The sequence below is a fragment of the Hemiscyllium ocellatum genome, chromosome 14 (genome assembly GCF_020745735.1).
Source record: "Hemiscyllium ocellatum isolate sHemOce1 chromosome 14, sHemOce1.pat.X.cur, whole genome shotgun sequence".
Taxonomy (NCBI): domain Eukaryota; kingdom Metazoa; phylum Chordata; class Chondrichthyes; order Orectolobiformes; family Hemiscylliidae; genus Hemiscyllium; species Hemiscyllium ocellatum.
The window spans coordinates 31,145,520-31,165,274 of NC_083414.1; the positions used below are offsets into that span (position 1 = coordinate 31,145,520).

Here is a 19,755-nt window from a genome sequence, read left to right on the forward strand (position 1 = left end):
AGATAACATCTTCAGTGAGCCTCCAGGCGAATCACTGCTGATGTTTCCTGCTTTCTATTTATGTTTGGGTTTCTTTAGTTGGTAATGTTATTTCCTGTGGTGATGTCTTCCCCTTTCTTTTTTGTCAGGGGGTGGCAAATGGAGTCCAAATCAATGTGTTTGTTGATAGAGTTTCAGTTGGAATGCTATGCTTCTAGGAATTCTCGTGCATATCTCTGTTTGCCTTGTCCTAGGATGGATGTGTTGTCCCAGTCGAAGTGGTGCCTTTCCTTATCTGTATGTAAGATTGAAGTGAGAGAGGGTCATGCCGTTTTGTGGCTAATTGATGTTCATGTATCCTGGTGGCTAGTTCTCTGCCTGTTTGTCCAATGTAGTGTTTGTTACTTGCATGGTATTTTGGAAATGACATTAGTTTTACTCGTTGTCTGTATAGGGTCTTTCAATTAGTATCTCCACAGCACACGTCACTAGATTAAATTAGATTCAGATTTTTTTTGTGTGTTAAACACTAAGTGTGGCCACATCCAGCACCATCTTGAACCACTGCAAGATTTTACTGCAATAGAGTTCATCTTTCTCTCTTCTTCTTCACTATTGGGGTAACATAATTCAAATCATCCCATTACTAAGTATTTTGGAAAACAAATTACTAACTGATTTGCTCCAATCAAGACTTGTGCTTCCAATGTACTTTCACTTTCATGTACATACAAGAACAAATACTGCTGATTATGATCATTTCTAAGGTATTATTCACCTTAATGTGAATCTTATCTTCTCTTTCTATAGTGCTAATACCAAGAGTAGGTGACAGAACCCAACCCTCCAGGAATTTCAAACATCCTAGTCAGAGAAAAGGCTAAATTAAACAAAATGAATTATCAATGTAGGAGGTGCTCACATGAAGAGATGCTTGGTTTCTTTCTTCAATTATATATTCTTGCCAGAAAAATGCTAGTTAGGTTTTCCATTCATTCAATTGAGAAGCATATATCTGCCAAAGTATTGTAGAAAGCTCCTGGGCATTAAACACATTGGTTACATCTTTCATCTGACAGAACAGTGTGGTTCAAATTAGCACACACATTAATGCTGGATGCAGTTGCTCATAATAATTAATTGCTTAGTGAGGCAAAATTCAGATTCACTGACACACAGCTACAAGAAAACCTCAGAACTCATTTCTCAGTTGTTAAAAAAATTTATTATTTTGCCATGCCACAGCACCTTGCAATCAAATGTTGCATTTCTTACCTCTTCAATTTTAAGTTGAATATATTTGTAGAGTCTCAAATTGTAGAAGCAACATTTTAAAACGCTTGTTTTAATTAAAATATTTTAAGTCATAAAATAACCTTTTTTATATCATGCCAGCTGTAAAATGGAGGCAGTGAGTTACTTATGCATCTCTGACTTGTACAAAACTCCATTATTTATTCTTTCACACATCAGCCAAGTTATGAGTGCTTTGGTTCTGTTAACACAACTGAGTTATAAGATTCTGAAAATTAGCTACATCCACACGGTAGCTATTTGAAAAAAAAAGGTTTTGGTGAGAGAATGATGCAACTTAGTGAATTAAGAACCTTGCTTGTCGAGTGAAACTCAAATGCAATACAGTGTAGAAATTAATTTTGACAATATTAAATGATGTAAAGCAGCAACAATTATAAAATACCTTGATGAAGGAGAGGGACATGAATGCGTTTACTGAGGAAATTCCAAAGCACAATTCCAAGAGAACTGAAGATATAATCAATTATGGTGGAGAAATAAGGCCAAATTTAGAGGAACAGCTTTCAAAGGGAAGTAGCTATAAGCCATGAGTAGTGCAAGGTCAAAAAGGGATTTAGACACAAACAATTAGATTATCAAGGGCAAGGTTACAGGTGAGCAAGGCAATTTGTGAAATAGGATCCAGGCAGCAAAACAACTGCAGAGTGTAGTTTGTGGAACGGCTGATGGTTTAACACAACTGCTTTAGTTGAGGACGAAAGTGGGCAAAATTACAGAGGTGGAAGTGGGAACACTTTGTAATGGAGAAGATATGGGAATGAATGCTGTCATGAACCTAAATAGGACACCGAGGTTTTGAATAGTCTGGTTCAGTCCAGGAATATAGCCTGGGAGTCGAGTGGCGAGTCACTGTCAAGGGCATAGAGTTTAATATGCTTGTAGGACATTGCTCTGTTTATTTTAGCACAGACATTAGCCTGTTTATTTTAACTGCCTTGATTCCAGTACTAAAATAGATCACAGAGAAAAACCATGCAACATATTAAGCATTATTCTAGTAATAACATTAACAGCCACTTCTAGTTTCTGGTGTCTTTAAACCTCATCTAATCTTTGGGAAGGTAGCCTTTTTAAATAATTGTAAGGGGAAAGAAAAGAGTAAAATGTTAAAGTAGGGTTTTCCACTAGTATCACTCGAAAACAAATCAGGAGCTGTAACCATTAAATGGACATATTTTGTGCATATTAGCTCACCAGCGGAGCAGAAACAAACAGTTGCTGTAAAACAATAGGCAACAATTTTCACTATAAAGACTATTTTCGAAGTTTTTACAGTTAATTTTCATAGATTACCTTAAAGCTTATAATTAAGTAAATTGAAGGAAAACCCGAAGTATATTTCTAATATAAACAAATCACTGAAAAGAATAGAACTTCAGCCCATTGTGTTACACCATATGGGGACTCTGTCTAGTTTGAAATGATGTCTTTCACAGTTTTCACTATTGCCTTCGCATCAATCTCAAACCTTTCCAGTAGCTCTGCTGGTGTTGCACTAAATGGTACACCAGACACTGCCAGGCGGTGTACTATAATGGTAGGTTCTGAAGCAAGAGCAGCTGCCACTGCTTCACCAAGACCACCTGCAAGCAAACAGAAAAGCTATTCATGTCAACAATTTAAGAATAGATGCATCTGAAACAGCATTTGTTAAATATATACACATCAAAAAATAAACACTAATTCTGCAGTGGTTGTTAAAGTACCCCTGTATATGAGTAGGCTCTGGTATAATAATTATCTCCAACTGTTAACGAAGGCTATTATGTGAATATTAAGTTAGTTAAGGAAGTTTTGGAAAACAGTTATACGAATCGGGGAGGAATATGGATGTATTGGAAGGAATGAGCAAGAAAGTCCATTGATCACAATTTCGCACTTGGGAGTACAATAAACAGCAATCAGATTTTATTACTTTAAACTGATAACAAGACATAAGCTAGATATTGTTATAAAGCAGTAACATAATGACATTATATTATGAAGTCAGAGATTATGTTCTCACAGTGACAACTAATAATTTTGCCTCCTACTATGTTCAAACAGTCAACACGAAACAGTCAGAAACTGATAGTAAGTATAGTTTAGTCTTCCCTTTCTGGCATCAGAAGCCAAATCTTTGCTGCTGTCCATGTTCTTAGTAAGACCCAGATTCAGGAAGCATCAACACATCTATTAAAAATGATTCTGTATTTATACGAGTGTAGTTTATCTTTATCAGTTATACATTGCACCCAAGAAGTAATCTGTTTCTATATTTCTGCCATTTGCCATCACTTGGAAACTCCATCATCAGCTCTAGTAAACTGCATTTTAAAAAATAGAGGAAGTGCCATGCAGGGGACAACAGGTCATGCACAAAGAGTGATCCCTTTAAGAATGCCGTATGCCAATTTTAAAGAGCCTGTAAAGTGCAACAATTAGGTTGTATATAGCAAATGGAAATCTGCGGGGATATTGGCTCGAGAGAAAAGGGAACAATGTGGTAATATACAATGCTATAATAATAACAAAATAAAAGCTGAATAAAATCTTATCTATCAGAATTTCATCGATTATTTCTAACAATAGTATTGAAGCATATTCTGTAGTTTCTGATCATTTCTATAACATTGTACAGGGACTTGCGGGATAAACTGAATTGATCTTCTCGAAAAACTGGCATGAATTGATGGGCTGAATAATTTCCTTCTGTGATGCAACCATTCCATTGTTTGACAGATACTGGAGTGCTTGGTGATTTGCCTTGCTGTGACTTTCAGATCTTTTTAAGACAGATATGTTTCTGATATCCTGAGATGGTCAATGGTATGCAACCTACGATTTTACACTGCATGCTTTTTTTTTTAATCTGTGTTCTTGCCAGCATTTATTGAGAGTGTAAGGTGGGTGATCTGTCTCAATCGTAACAAAACTTTGTGAATTGGTTTATTCAAAGAAGGACATTTTTCTGATTTGTGACCAATGGTATTCCACAGGGATCAATGCTGGGACCCCTGTTGTTTGTAATATATAGGAGAATGTAAATGGCCTGATTAATAAGTTTGCAGAACACACAAAGATTGGGGGAGCTGCGGATAGTGAGGAGGATGGCAGTGGATGCGGCAGGATATAGAGAGGCTGGAGTCTTGGGTAGAGAAATGGTAGATGGAAAAGAAATTATTCAGACAATAAAAGGCGATGCATTTTGGAAGATCTAATGTAGGAGGAATTGGCACACTGTTAATGGCAGAATCTATAGTAGCATCAACATATAGAGGGATCTAGGCATACAGATCCACAGTTCCCCAAGAGTAGCAATACTAGTAGATAAGAATGCTTGTCTTTGTTGGAGGGGGCACTGAGTCAAAAAATTGGCGAGTCATGTTGCAGATGTATATAAGTATTGTTAGACCACATTTGGAATATTGTATACCTTTTCCAGAAGGATGTGGAGGCTTTGGAGAGGGTACAGAAATGGTTTACCAGGATGTTGCCTGGTTTGGAAAACATTAACTTTGAGGAGAGATTGGGCAAACTTCGTTTGTTTTCACTTGAACATTGAGCAATGAGGGGATGACCTGACAGAAATTTACAAAATTATAACAGGAATGGATAGAATAGATTGTCAAAGTCTTTTCCCAAGGGTAGAAATGTCAATTATTCGGCAACACAGATTTAAGGTAAAAGGGTGTAAGTTTAAAGGAAATGTGAGGGGCAAGTTTTTTTTACATTGGGTGTGTACTGCCAGAGCTGGTGATGTAGGGGGATACAATAGTAATGTTTAAGAGGCACCTTGACAGATACATGAAAAGGCAGGGAATAGAGGGATATGGAGCAATGAAAGGTGCAAGATATTTAGTTTAGAAAGTCATCATGTGTTGGCATAGTCTTGGTGGGCTGAAGGAACTGTTTCTGTTCGAACAAAGAATGACACAACACAGGAACAGACCCTTTTGCCCTCCAAGCCTGTGCTGACACATTTTGCCCTTCCGTACTAAAAATGTCATCATTTAAAGGATCCACAAGTTTCTATTCCCTTCCTTTTAATATATTTGTTATGGTGCTTCTTGAATTCCACTATCGTGACTGCTTCCATCACATTGTCTGGCAGCGCATTCCAGGCACTCACCACCCTTTGTGTGAAAAGGTTGCCTCACACACCTCTTTTAAACTTCCCCATTGCATCTTGAACCTGTGAAAACTTGTAATTAACCTCTCCACCCTTGGAAAATGCTGCATACTTTCCACTTTATGCTGTGTTCCAGTGAAAATAAACTTAATCTATCCAACCTTTCTTGACAACTAAAATCCTCCACACTTGGCAACATCCTGATCAAACTTTTCTGCACCCTCTCCAAAGTATCCACATCCTTCTGGTAGTTGGTGACCAGACCTGTATGTAATACTCCAAGTGTGGCTTAACTGAGGTTCCATAAAGCTGCAGCATAAGTTGCCAATCCTTATGCATAATGACCCTACCAATCAAAACAAGCATGCCATTAGCCTTATTTGCTAGCTTATCTACCACACTGCTACCTTTAGTGATGTGGACCTGCACACCCAGATCCCACATGCATACCAATACTGCTAAGGGTTCTGCAATTCAGTGTATAACTTTCACCCGTACTTGACCTTCCATAATGCATCACCTCACGGGTCCAGATTAAACTCCAACTGATCTATACCCTGCTGTATCCTCGGACAATCCTCTTCACTATCTGCAACTCACCAATCTTTGTATAGTTAGCAAACTTGCTAATTAGACCAGCTACATTTTCCTTCAATCATTTATGTAGACCATGAACACAGATGTCCCAATCGCTGGGGCACACCACTAGTCACAACCCTCCATTTTGACAAGCATCCTTCCACTGCTACCCACTGTCCCCTATGACTAAGCCAGTGTTATATCCATCTTGCTAGCTCACACCTCATACCATGGGACTTCAGCTTTTCTACCAGTCTGACGAGGGAGCCTGTCAAAGGCTTTACTGAAGTCCAAATAGACAACACTAGCCACTTTTCCCTCATCAACTGTTTTTGTAACCCCCTCAAAAAACCCAATCGGGTTAGTGAGGCACAACCTCCCTCGCACAAAAATACATTGCTGTCTAACGCTAATAAGTCCATTTGCTTTTAAATATGATAGATCTTGTCCCGGAGAATCTTTTTCAATAATTTCCCTACCACCGATGAGACTCGCAGGCCTGTAATTTCCAGGATTATCCCTGTTACCTTTCTTAAACAATGGAAAAATATTAGTTCTTCTCCAGTCCTCTGGACCTCATCTGTGGCCAAACAGGATGTAAAGATGTTCTGTACTGTTCTTTGAAAATGCAAAACATTTGGCTCATACAAGGAACCACGGCCTTTATGTGGAACCGCATGAGATGGGCGGAGATATTAAACGAGTATTTTGCATCAGTATTTAGAATCAGAGTCAGAGATGGGTGCAGTATGGAAACAGACCATTCAATTCAACTTGTCCATGCTGACCAGATATCCTAACCTAATCTAGTCCCATTTGCCAGCAATTGGCCCACATCCCTCTAAACCTTTCCTATTCATACTGTGGAAAAGGACATGGAAGATATAGACTGTAGGGAAACAGATGGTGACATCTTAAAAAAATGATGATATTACAGAGGAGGAAGTGATAGATGTCTTGAAACACATAAAAGTGGATAAATCCCCAGGATCTGATCAGGTGTACCATAAGACATAGGAGTGGAAGTAAGGCCATTCGGCCCATTGAGTCCACTCCGCCATTCAATCATGGCTGATGGGCATTTCAACTCCACTTACCTGCATTCTCCCCATTGCCCTTAATTCCTTGTGATATCAAGAATTTATCAATCTCTGCCTTGAAGATATTTAGCGTCCCGGCCTCCATTGCATTCTGCGGCAATGAATTCCACAGGCCCACCACTCTCTGACTGAAGAAATGTCTCCGCATTTCTGTTCTGAATTTACCCCCTCTAATCCTAAGGCTGTGTCCACGGGTCCTAGTCTCCTCACCTAACAGAAACAATTTCCTAGTGTGTACCTGAGAACTCTGCAGGAAGCTACAGAAGTGATTGCTGGGTCCCTTTCTGAGACATTTGCATCAATCGATAGTCACAGGTGAGGTGCCAGAAGACTGGAAGTTGGCTAACATGGTGCCACTGTTTAAGAAGAGTGGTAAGGACAAGCCAGGGAACTATAGACCAGTGAGCCTGATGTCGGTGGTGGGCAAGTTGTGGAGGGAATCCTGAGGGACAGGATGTACATGTATTTGGAAAGGCATGAACTGATGAGCACGTGGCTTTGGGCGTGGGCCCCAAAGGTCAATTCTCCGACTCCTTGGATGCTGCCTGGCCTGCTGTGTTTTTCCAGCACCACACTTTTCAACATGGGAAATCATGTCTCACAAACTTGATTTGAGTTTTTTGAAGTGGTAACAAAGAGGATTAGTGAGGGCAGAGTGGTGGACGTGATCTATATGGACTTAAGTAAGGTGCTCGACAAGGTTCCCCATGGGAGGCTAGTTAGCAAAGTTAGATCTCACTGAATACAGGGAGAACTAGCCATTTGGGTACACAACTGGCTCAAAGGTAGAAGACAGAAGGTGGTGGTGGTGGGTTGTTTTTCAGACTGGAGAGCCACAAGGATCGGTGCTGGGACCACTACTTTTCGTCATTTATATAAATGATTTGGATGTGAGCATAAGAGCTTTCGTTAGTAAGTTTGCAGATGACACCAAAATTGGAGGTGTAGCAGCAGTGAAGGTTACCTCAGATTACAAAGGGATGTTGATCAGATGGGCCAATGGGCTGAGAAGTGGCAGATGGAGTTTAATTCAGATAAATGCGAAGTGCTGCATTTGGGAAAGCAAATCTTAGCAGGACTTATACATTTAATGGTAAGGTCCTAGGGAGTGTTGCTGAACAAAGAGACCTTGGAGTGTAGGTTCATAGCTCCTTGAAAGTGGAGTTGCAGATAGATAGGATAGTGAAGAAAGCATTTGGTATGCTTCCCTTTATTGGTCAGAGTATTGAGTACAGGAGTTGGGAAGTCATGACAGGACATTGGTTAGGCCACTTTTGGAATATTGTGTGCAATTCTGGTCTCCTTCCTATTGGAATGATGTTGTGAAACTTGAAAGGGGTCAGAAAAGGTTTACAAGGATGTTGTCAAGGTTGGAGGATTTGAGCTATAGAGAGAGGTTGAATAGGCTAAGGCTACTTTCCCTGGAGAGTTGGAGGTGGAGGGGTAACCCTTTAGAGGTTTACAAAATCATGAGGGGCATGGATAGATAAAATCTCCTCCCTGTGGTGGGAGAGTCCAGAACTAGAGGGCATAGGTTTAGGGTGAGAGGGGAAAGATATAAAAGAGACCTAAGGGGCAACTTTTTCACTCAGAGGATGGTAGGTGTATTGAATGTGCTGCCAGAGGAAATGGTGGAGGTTAGTACAATTTCAACATTTAAAAAGCATCTGGATAGGTATATGAATAGAACTCCCATTGGCCCATCTGATAAAGGTCCCATTGTAATCTGAGGTAACCTTCACTATCCACTACACCTCCAATTTTGGTGTCATCTGCAAACTTATTAATAAAACCTCTTTGCTCACATCCAAATCATTTATATAAATGACGAAAAGTAGCAGACCCAACACCGATCCTTGTGGCACTCCACTAGTCACAGGCCTCCAGTCTGAAAAACAACCCTCCACCACCACCCTCTGTCTTCTACCTTTGAGCCAGTTCTGTATTCAAATTGCTACTTCTTCCTGTATTCCATGAGATCTAAACTTGCAAACTAGTCTCCCATGGGGAACCTTGTCGAGTGCCTTACTGAAGTCCATATAGATCACATCCACCGCTCTGCCCTCATTAATCCTCTTTGTTACTACTTCAAAAAAACTCAAATCAAGTTTGTGAGACATGATTTCCCACACACAAAGCTACATGCTCATTACTGTGCTGGTCCAAGCACATCTTAAAATATTACCTTCGTAATAGTGATCCTCCACAGTGATAACATGCTTTTTCTTGGTGCCTTTAGTACAACATACAATAGTTTTATCATCAAGTGGTTTAATTGTAAATGGATCAACCACTCGGATAAAGATATCTGTAAAATGAAACATATTTTTGATTAGATTTATTATCATCTGATTATACATCATGTAAACACTTTGACTATTTCTAACTGCATTTTCCAGATACCCCATGTTCACAAGGACGATAGATTAAGTAGAACTGAGAGAATTTGAAATCTCCAACTTTTTGCAGGAGGATTCCCAAGACACTGAATTCCTTGTTCTCATCCAGAAATCCCCTCATGCTTTTGTCCCCAACCTCCTCCTGTCCTACATCTTCCCACTATTGAACCCCCCCCTTGAAACAAGCTTTCAATTATCCATGATTGGACAGCAGTGCCCACATTTACTAATACAAAATAATAATAATTATGGATTTGGTTTGCTCACTGAGCTGGAAGGTTTGTTTTCATAAGACATTTAGGTAGTACCTGTTTCCTTAAGCATTCGTGAAGGAATTACAGCTGCTCGCAGGTGGCGCTCTATGGCATTGGTTTCCCATTTTCGGGCCAGTATGTGCCCATAGGTGTTAGCAAGCTTTGAGATTTGTAGCTCAGGTTGAAGTTCTGGATGTAGGTTTGCTCGCTGAGCTAGAAGGTTCGTTATCAAATCGAAAATTAACCTTCCAGCTCAGCAAGCAAACCTCCAACCAGAACGTCAAACTGTGCTACATATCTTCTCAAAACTTGCTAATAATAATTATTAGTTGCACACTAATTATTGGATTTGACATTTTCTTTAATACAAATCAATGTACAACTACAAATGCTGAAAAGCTAAGCTAAAAGTAGACGATGTGGATACAGAAATAGTGAACAGAATTAATGTCTCTTTCCACAGATGCTGTCTAACCTGCTAAATATTTCTAACATTTTCTGTCTTTGTCAACTTTCTTATTTAATAGAATGAATATTAATCTCTTTGAATTCCCACCCGGACCTTCAGCAATGAACCTAGTTTAACCACTGTCATTCTAAAGGGAGTGATGCATTGTCAGATGTTGCAGTTCTATACTGTACTCACTAATTCGTGTAGAAATGAAATTCTTATTCAATGCCAAGAAAATCATTTTTATTCTCGGAGTTAGCAGTTAATGAGAAGGATTCTATAAAGAGGTAATTACATCACATAATGTAAGATGCATCTCAGTGTTAGTTTTAATATGATCTAATAGAATATGATCAACTGTGATACAAAAAATACAGTAGAGAAGAATTTGCTTGTACAGCAATTGCTCATGAACTTTAAAACCAGTAAAGACAAATTTACTTTTATATACTTTGAACACCAATTATTTTATATTTACCCTCTTCAGCTAATTTAGCAGCTGCAGTCAACGCTTCTTGCATTGTCACTCCAGCAGCAACAACGGTAACCATATCCTTATCGGTCTTCTTCAGAACCTGTCAGAACAAACATCTTCCTTTTACAATTGCTAGAATTTACAAATTTAAATGACTATAGAATAGGCTTTACAATAAACTTGTTTTTTGGAAGGCATGGCAGAGGTGAAGGGCCTGACCACCTTTGGAGTGACTTGAGAGGAGATTTCTGAAAGGCCTATGCCTGGTTCTTCCTCTAGCTGGGTTTAAAATCTCCCTACTTTGGCATGTGATGAATCTGTTTCAAATGTGTAGAGATGGAAAGAAGTCAGTGGGACGGGAACTCTTAGGTGACATATTTTTCTCTTGGACCATAGAACTATAGACCATACATGAGGTACTGACAGATGGAATCAATACAGTGGCTGCAGAAACATTTATTAGGAATCAAAAATGTCACTTAATTGCATTGTCCACTAATTTATTTTGCAACTGCTGTTTTGTCTCTCTTCCAACGTAATGGAATCCACATATAAAACAACCAGAATCTCGTAAATGATCTGTAATTCTTTGGTCTAGAAGGCTTTGAATCCATCAACATTGATTTTTCTGCAGCAGCACCTCTACTGCCTTTTCTGGGGCAATGGTTAATCCAGCAATCATCAGCTCCTGCCTTGACACAGGTGATGCAAACATCCTTGTCTTTATCTGAATATGGAATTGCATAATTAACAGGTTGCAATGTCTGCAATAAGGTGTTGCCATGAGGCACATTAAGTTTGTGTCTCTGATAAAACAGGTTATTATTAACAGACTATGCTCTGGCCATTCTATGAGGACAATTGTATTGGTGTTTCTTATCAATCAAACCTTTCAAAAGGTTTGTGTCCCTCCAAACTCCAGCACCAAAATCACCAAGGTTAAATTTTTTTTTTCCCTTTAGGACACGGGACAATGGCTGATCAATGTTTGAGTAGAAGAGTAAGATAATGCATGCAGTGAATAAACAAAGGTTGTGAGGCACAAATTGCAACATAAAAATCATTTAATGCAACAAGAAGGGTCATGGAGAGAAACAAGACAAAGACCAACCCAGCAAAGTGCAAGGAAAATTGGGGAAGAAACGCAAGAGTACAGAACAAGACAGAGGTAGAAGGTAGGATCCAAGTTATTGAGTCCATGCTACTGAGTGCTGAACGACAAGGTGTTTCTCATTCAGAGCTAAATGGTGAGCTTTGATAGGGGTCACTGCATCCCTGGTTACGAGAAGCTGCTTTCCGCATCTTAAAAGTCTACCAGTTGAGGGTGACTGCTGAGGAGAACCAACTGTGTGATATTAGTACTTTTCACACATGGTTGGGGGTTACAGGGAGAGTGGGTTGGGGATCAGAGACCATCTTGATCTCTCGGATCTGTGCCTCCGACTGTCCCCGGTTTAGGAAAATAGGAGGACTCACATAGCCCAGCAGGCAGGTCGTTTTGGCTTTCCAGTCCAGAAATGAGCTGCTTTTCTCATCCTGTGGGGAGAAAATGGCAGGTCAAGGCTCTTTCTTCTGGTCGGGACGGTAGTAGAGTGGGATGCTAACTAGAGCTTGTCTGCTCCTTCAGTTTCCTTCTCTTTTTTTCCCTTTTGTCTCTCGGTGGCCTCGTTCAGGTCTCTTGAGTTGTGCTGGGTCCCAGCTTGGTCTCTTTGCAGCTCATGGCTGATCCCACACTGCTCACCAGCTCCCAGCCTGGTCTCATGGTGGTCTGTCAGCTAGTGTCTGAGCTTTGCGTGCAAGGTGGACCCCGCCAGGGTACGTTCCCAGGCACTTGAGGAGAGCGGGCAGGTGGTAGTTTCGGCAGCAGCGACAGTATCTGTTGCAGCAATGTCGATAACAGAGCAGGATCAATGCTGGACTCAAAGTCTGTTGAACTTTTTAACTATGTTAAACTAATTTAAATTTAAAAAACTCTAATGTGAACTATTACTAAAGGAAGATTCGAGCCAATCAAAGACAGTAGTGGTAAGTTGTGTGTGGAATCTGAGGACGTAGGAGAAGCGTTTAATGAATACTTTTCATCAGTATTCACATTGGAGAAGGGCAATGTTACTGAGAATATGGAGATACAGGCTACAAGATTAGATGGGATTGCGGTTGACAAAGAGGAGGTTTTAGCAATTTTGGAAGATCTGGAAATAGTGAAGACCCCGGACAAGATGGGATTTATCCTTGGATTCTCGGGTAAGCCAAGGAAGAGATTGCAGAGCCTTTGATCTTTATGTCGTCATTTTCTACAAGTGTAGTGCCTGAAGGCTGGAGGATAACAAATAGTATTCCCTTGTTTAAGAAGGAGAGTCAGGACAACCTTGGTAATTATAGGCTAGTGAGCCTCATTTTCAGTTGTTGGAAAAGGTTATAAGATAGGATTTATAATCTGGAAAGGAATAATTTGATTAGGTGTAGTCAACATGGTTTTGTGAAGGGTAGGTCATGCCTAACTAACCTTATTGAGATGTTCGAGAAGGTGACAAAACAGGTGGATGAAGGTAAAGCGGTTGATGTATATGTTGGTGTATATGGAATTCATTTTGATAAGGCTTTTGATAAGGTTCCATACGGTAGGTTATTGCACAAAATACAGAGTTTCGGGATTGAGGGTGATTTAGCGGTTTGGATCAGAAATTGGCTAGCTGAAAGAAGGCAGAGGGTGGTGGTTGATGGAAAATGTTCATCCTGGAGCTCAGTTATCAGTGGTGTGCCACAAGGGGCCACCGCTGTTTGGCATTTTTATCAATGATCTGGATGTGGGCATTGAAGGATGGGTTAGTAAATTTACAGATGACATTAAGTCAAGCAGAATTGTGGATAGTGCAAAAGGATGTTATGGGTTACAGAAGGACACAGATAAGATGCAGAGCTGAGCTGAGAAGTGGCAAATGGATTTTAATGCAGAAAAGTGTGAGGCAGTTCACTTTGGAAGAAGTAACAGGAATGCAGAGTACTGGGCTAATGGTAAAATTCTTGGCAGTGTAGATGAACAGTTAGATCTCTGTGTCCAGGTGCATAAAACCCTGAAAGTTGCCACCCAGGTTTACAGAGATATTAAGAAGGCATTTGGTGTGTTGGCGTCTATTGGTCGGGGGATTGAGTTTTGGAGCCACGAGGTCATGTTTCAGCTGCATAATACACTGGTAAGGCTGCACCTGGAGTATTGAGTGCAGTTCTGGTCACTGCATTATAGGAAGGATATGGGAGCTTTGGAAAGGGTTCAGGGGAGATTTACTAGGCGATTGCTTGGTATGGAAGGAAGGTCTTATGAGGAAAGGCTGAGAGAACTGAGGCTGTTTTCGTTGGAGCGAAGAAGGTCGAGAGGTGATTTAATCAAGACATATAAGATAATCAGAGGGTCAGATACAGTGGACAGTGGGAAACTTTTTCCTCGGATGGTGAAGACTAACATGAGGGTACATAGCTTTAAATTGAGGGATGATAGATTTAGGACAGATATCAGGGGTAGTTTCTTTACTCAGAGAGTAGAAGGGGCGTGGAACTGCCTGCCTGCAACAGTAATAGACTCGCAGACGTTAAAGGCAGTTAAATGGGCATTGGACATACTTATGGATAATAATGGAACGGTGTAGGTGAGATGATCAGATTAATTTCAGAGGTTGGCGCAACATCAAGGGCTGAAGGGCCTGTACTGAGCTGTAATATTCTATGACCTGTTTACTTCTTAGAATATTAGAAAAATAAAGAACGTTTAACTTTTTAAACTGTTGTTTCTCTTTCTACTTTGTACCTAAGCTCTCTTTGAACATAGGTACCTTGGTATTAAAATGGCACTATGTGTGGTGACATTCTACACTTTGCACTGTACTTGAGTACACGTGACAATAACATCTAAAAAATCTTACATGCCACATAACTGACCATCTGAAGGCTTTGTTTGTTGGCAGGTCGAGAAAGTCACCCATGCAACTTCTCACCCAGAATTTAATTAGTGAGAGTGGCAAGAAGGGAGCATGTTTCTTGAGGACCAACCCATCCCATTATTTCCCCATTTCACCAATTCCAAGGAAATGAAAATTGCACTTTATATGTTGTTCCACAGTTTAAACAAAGATAGTCAGACATACACACTGAAAAATACAGTGCTATTATAATCAGAATTTGAACCATAAGTCCAACAGATAGAGAAGATTAATATTTTTAGGTTGTTTAAGATGTTCTGGAAACAAAGGAGAACAAAAGGAAAAAAGTGGAGGTGTGGTGGCATTAAGGAGTCATGAAGAAAAGATGTCCCAGAGTAGTAAAGTACAGATTATTTGACTAGAACTGAAGATCAAAAAAGAGGATTACATCTGTTTGTAGATTCTACAGGCATCAATTAGTGGAAAGATGTAGGGAAAATAAATTTGCAAGGAAATTACAGAGGTGCAAGAATTAATAAGATGCTGTAATACAGGACTACAATCATCTACATACACTGAAGTTGTAGTAATGTAGTCAAGACAGCAAATGCTCCCAGGGAATGTGTAAGAGAATTTCCCTCAGCAGCTTGTTTCCAAACCAAAGAGAATAGAAGCACTTCTAGACTTGGTTCTCAGGATCATGTGCAAGTAGGAGATCATTTCGGGAACACTGAACATTACAGACATTTTATGGCAAGGAGAGGTGGCAATACGCTGGCATCACTGGACAACTAATCCAGTCTAGTGCTCTGCAGACATATGTTCAAGTTCCACCATGGCAGTGGGTGAAATTTAAGTTTAAATGATAAAGTCTGAAATCGAAAACTAGTCTCAGTGATGGTGACCATTAACTGCTGTTAAAATCATTAATATATTGCCAGTCATAAAAACTCAGCTAGTTTACCAATGCCCTTCAGGGAAGGAAATCTGCCATCTTCATCTAGTCTAGCTTATGTGACTCCAGACCCAGAGAAATATGATTGAGTTTTAACTTTCCCCTAAAGCGCCAAGCAAGCCACTCAGTTCAAGGGCAATGAATGATGTAAACAAATATTAGCCATGTCATCGACACCCACATCACATAGAAAGAAAGAAATATTAGCAAGAAAAAAGACAAAGAACAATCCATACTAAGAATAATTAACTGGGTGAAAACAAAATTCAATGGCTTGATAAACTGGAATAAAAGAATAGGCAAAACTATAACTGAATCAGGTGCCAGAACTGATGGTTCAGATGCCAAAGTTCATTTCTTTAAAGGAAATAGGTAGGACAAACAAATCAAAAGCTTCAGGGATGGGGGGAAAAAAAGAGAACCAAGCTGAATATACAATGTTTAAAAGAAAGTGAAAAACCATGTAAGGGAAGCAGAGAGATTTTATAAGGTGACGGGTTCCAAGCATAAATGAAAAGCCTTTTGTATAGTGGTGAATCCTATGTAATTTCTATATATATCAGTATCGTTTTTAGAATATTGATTTCAAAATACAGGCGTATGAATGTTGGATACTTTTGTGAAGGGTTTTTTAAATTCATTTATGGGACGTGGGTGCCACTGGCTGGCCAGCATTCATTGCCCATTCCTAGTTTCCCTTGAGGAGATGGAAGTTTGTTCTGTCCTTGAACTGTGGCAGCTCATGTGCTGTAGCTTGACCTAAAATGTCTTTAGGAAGGGAATTCCACAATTCTGACTGAGTAACAATGAAGGAATAGTGATATGTTTCCAAGTCAGGATGATGATTGATTACAACTAGGAGAAAGTGAGGACTGTAGATGCTGGAGATGAGAGTTGAGAGTGTGGTACTGGAAAAGCAAGTCAGCCACAAATTACATAACATTCACCACTGTATAAAAGGCTTTCCATTTATGCTTGGAGCCAGTCTCATTACAAAACCCCTCTGCTTTCCTTACATGGTTTTTCACTTTCTCCTCATCAGCCTGATTCCTGATGAAAGGCTTATGCCTGATACGTCGATTCTCCTGCTCCTCAGATGCTGCCTGACCTATTGTGCTCTTCCAGCACCACACTGTCGACTGGTGATTGGTTTCAAAGGGAACTTGCAGTTAGCGGTTGTGTTCCCAGGTATCTGCGGCCCTTCTCCTTCTGGTTGGAGGTTTGGAAGGTGCTATCTAAGAATCTTTGGTGAATTGCTTCGGTGCATCTTGAAGAAAGTCCATACTGCTGCCATTGAAGGTCAGTGCTGGAGGGAATGAATGCTTGTGGCTGTGGTGCCAATCAAGCAGGTTGTTTTGACATGGATGATGTCAAAACATGAGTGTTGGAGTTGCATCCATCTAGATAAGTGGGGAGTATTCCATCATACTCCTGACCTGTGACTTTGGGAGTCAGGAGTGGAGTTACTTGCCAGTGCTCCTCGACTCTGGCCTGCTCTTAAAGTCACTGTGTTTATATGGTGAGTCCAGTTGAGTTTCTAGTCAATGGTAACCCCCGGGATGTTGATAGTCAGGAATTCAGTTATGACAACACAGTGTAGTGGTTGGATTATCACTAATTAGAGATGGTTATTGCCTGGTATTTGTGTAGTGCAAATACCACGTGCCTCTAGTCTGGATATTGGCCAGACCTTGTTGCATTTGAACATGGACTGCTGAGGAGTTGCGAATTGTGATGAACATGTGCAATCATCAGCAAAATCCCTCATTCTGACCTTATGATGGAAGGAAGGTCACTGATGAAGCAGCTGGAGATGCCCGGGCCTAGGACACTATCCTAAGGAATGCATGCAGAGATGTCCTGAAGCTAAGGTGACTGACGTCCAACAACCATAACAATCTTCCTATGTGACAGGTATGAATCTAACCAGCAGAGTTTCCCCTGGGTCCCACTGATTCCAGTTTTGCCTGGGCTCCTTGATTACACAGATCAGTTGAATGCAGCCTTGATGTCAAGGGTTGTCACTCGCACCTCCACTTTGGAATTTAGCTCTTTTGTCCTTACTTGAACCAAGACTGTAATGAGGTCAGGAGCTGAGTGGCCCTGACAGAAACCGAACATGGCATCACTGCACATGCTGCTTGATAGCACTGTTGATGATGCTTTCCATCACTTTACTGATGATCAAGACTGGACTGATGTGGAGGTAATTGGGTGGGTTAGATTTATCCTGTTTTTTTGTGAACATGACATACATGGGTAATTTTCCACATTGTCAAATAGATGGCAGTGTTGTAATTGCACTGAAGTAGCTTGGCTCAGGGAGTTGTTAAGTTCTGGAACACGTCTTCATTACTATTGATAGAAAGTTGTCAGGGCCCCTGGTCTTTGCAGTATCCAGTGTCTGCAACCATTTCTGATATAATGTGGAGTGAATCGAATTGGCTGAAGACTGGTATCGTTAACGCCAGGGACCACTGGAGAAGGCCGACATGGATCATTAACTCGGCATGTCTAGCTGAAGACTGCTGCACCTCCTTAGCCTTAGTTTTACCCCTGATGCATTGGGCTCTTCTATTGCTGAAAATGGGGACACTTGGGGAGCCTTCTCCTCGAGTGAGTTGTTTAACTGTCCATCATTCAGAACTGCAGAGCTTAGTTAAGTCAGTTGGTTGCAACATCACTCAGCTTTATCTATCTTTTGCTGTTATGCTGTGTGGCATACAGTAGTCTTATTTAATAGCTACACCTGATTGTCACTTCATATTTTCTCCATTGAACTAGTGCTGATTCCCTGGCTTGAATGAATGTTTGAGTAGGGGATATGCTGGGCCATAAGGCTGCAGATTATGGAGTATAATTCTGCTGCTGTTGATGGCCAACAGCTTCCTGTGGTCAGAATGTAAAAAAAATGATTACACTGTGAGTTTATGAGAGGCAAGGTAAACTTTTAAGGCCATGATTCAGCAAGTTTTCTTGTTCTGTTCCAAGATCTGATTTGAATTTAGAAGTTTTGGAACGTTTGATTATAATCTGGAGGTTATTAACACTGAGAAAATTTGGCTTTCAGAATGTGAAAAATTCACTTCAGCAAATTTAAGAGCAACTCATTGATATAGATGACGAAGACAATTCAAAGACACTGCAATGAGTCAGTTAAAGTTCAAGCAGTTAATTTTTCCGGACTTGAGCCTCTGTAATGGACAGCATTCGGAAAAAGGTTGAAAGTTTATTTTCCTTTGTGCTTTCAATTTTTTTAAACACCTCCATATTTAGATAGATAGTTCAAAAAAATTTTCAGCCCAATGTGCAAATATTTCAGTTACTAGTCACCGTGTTACCAAACTAAACAGAATACTTATGATCTATCAAGCCAGGTTCCTTCTAGGATTTGACTTGTCCAGTAGGACCATCAACTGGGATAAGAAGCATATGAATAGTAAAAGTTTAATAATAACAGTAATAGTGGGGTTGATTAGAAACCAAAAAGGGGCATTTTTGAGGTAATAGATTACTGATGTATTTTAACTTTAAGTTAAAGGATGAGATACAGAGGTGAGAGACAGTGGAAATCTCAGAGGCAGTTGTTATAATTTTCTAGTCTTCTTTATACTTAGGAGTGGTACTGGGGGTGGGGTGGCAATGTTAAACTATTTGGGAAACTGGTTAACCAACTAATCAATTTATGATAGTAACTACAATTTATGATTAATGATGGCCGACTTCTAGAAAACAAAACTTCAGGTGAAAATTGACAATCATTTGGGGAAATATAGTTTAATTTAGGAAAAGTCAGCATGGATTCAGAGTACATCATGTTCAACTACTTTACTTCCCTTACCTTTGCTGAGTGACAGTCATTAGATGTTTTTTGGATCGATAGGTTTGTAATGGAGTTCTCCAATTATCATTTTTGGGATCTTTGTTCACCCAAAATACATGAAAACCTAGACCTTCATGTACAGGGTAAGCACAGCAGGTCAGGTAGCATTCAAGGAGCAGGAGAATCGACGTTTCGGGCATAAGCCCTCTACAGGAATGAGGAGGGTGTGCCAAGCAAGCTAAGATAAAAGATAGGGAGGAGGGACTTGGGGGAGGGGTGTTGGGAATGCGATAGGTGGAAGGAGGTTAAGGTGAGGGTGATAGCCTGCAGAGGGGGTGGGAGCGGAGAGGTCGGGAAAAAGATTGCAGGTCAAGAAGGCGATGCCGAGTCCGAGGGTT

General features: G+C 40.3%; 1 protein-coding gene across 3 annotated transcripts in view; it reads right to left on the reverse strand.

The window, feature by feature from the left end:
* Positions 1-1,181: 1,181 nt before the first annotated feature.
* Positions 1,182-19,755, reverse strand: part of LOC132822334 (transketolase-like) — a 62,164-nt gene continuing 43,590 nt past the window's right edge. For all 3 annotated transcript variants that reach the window (XM_060835579.1, XM_060835581.1, XM_060835580.1), the window contains exons 12-14: positions 10,669-10,765; positions 9,272-9,394; positions 1,182-2,879 (exon numbers count right to left, since the gene is read on the reverse strand). In XM_060835579.1, coding sequence (XP_060691562.1) covers positions 2,707-2,879; positions 9,272-9,394; positions 10,669-10,765 — 393 coding nt within the window. In that variant the 3' untranslated portion in view covers positions 1,182-2,706. The remainder of the gene's footprint in view (positions 2,880-9,271; positions 9,395-10,668; positions 10,766-19,755) is intronic.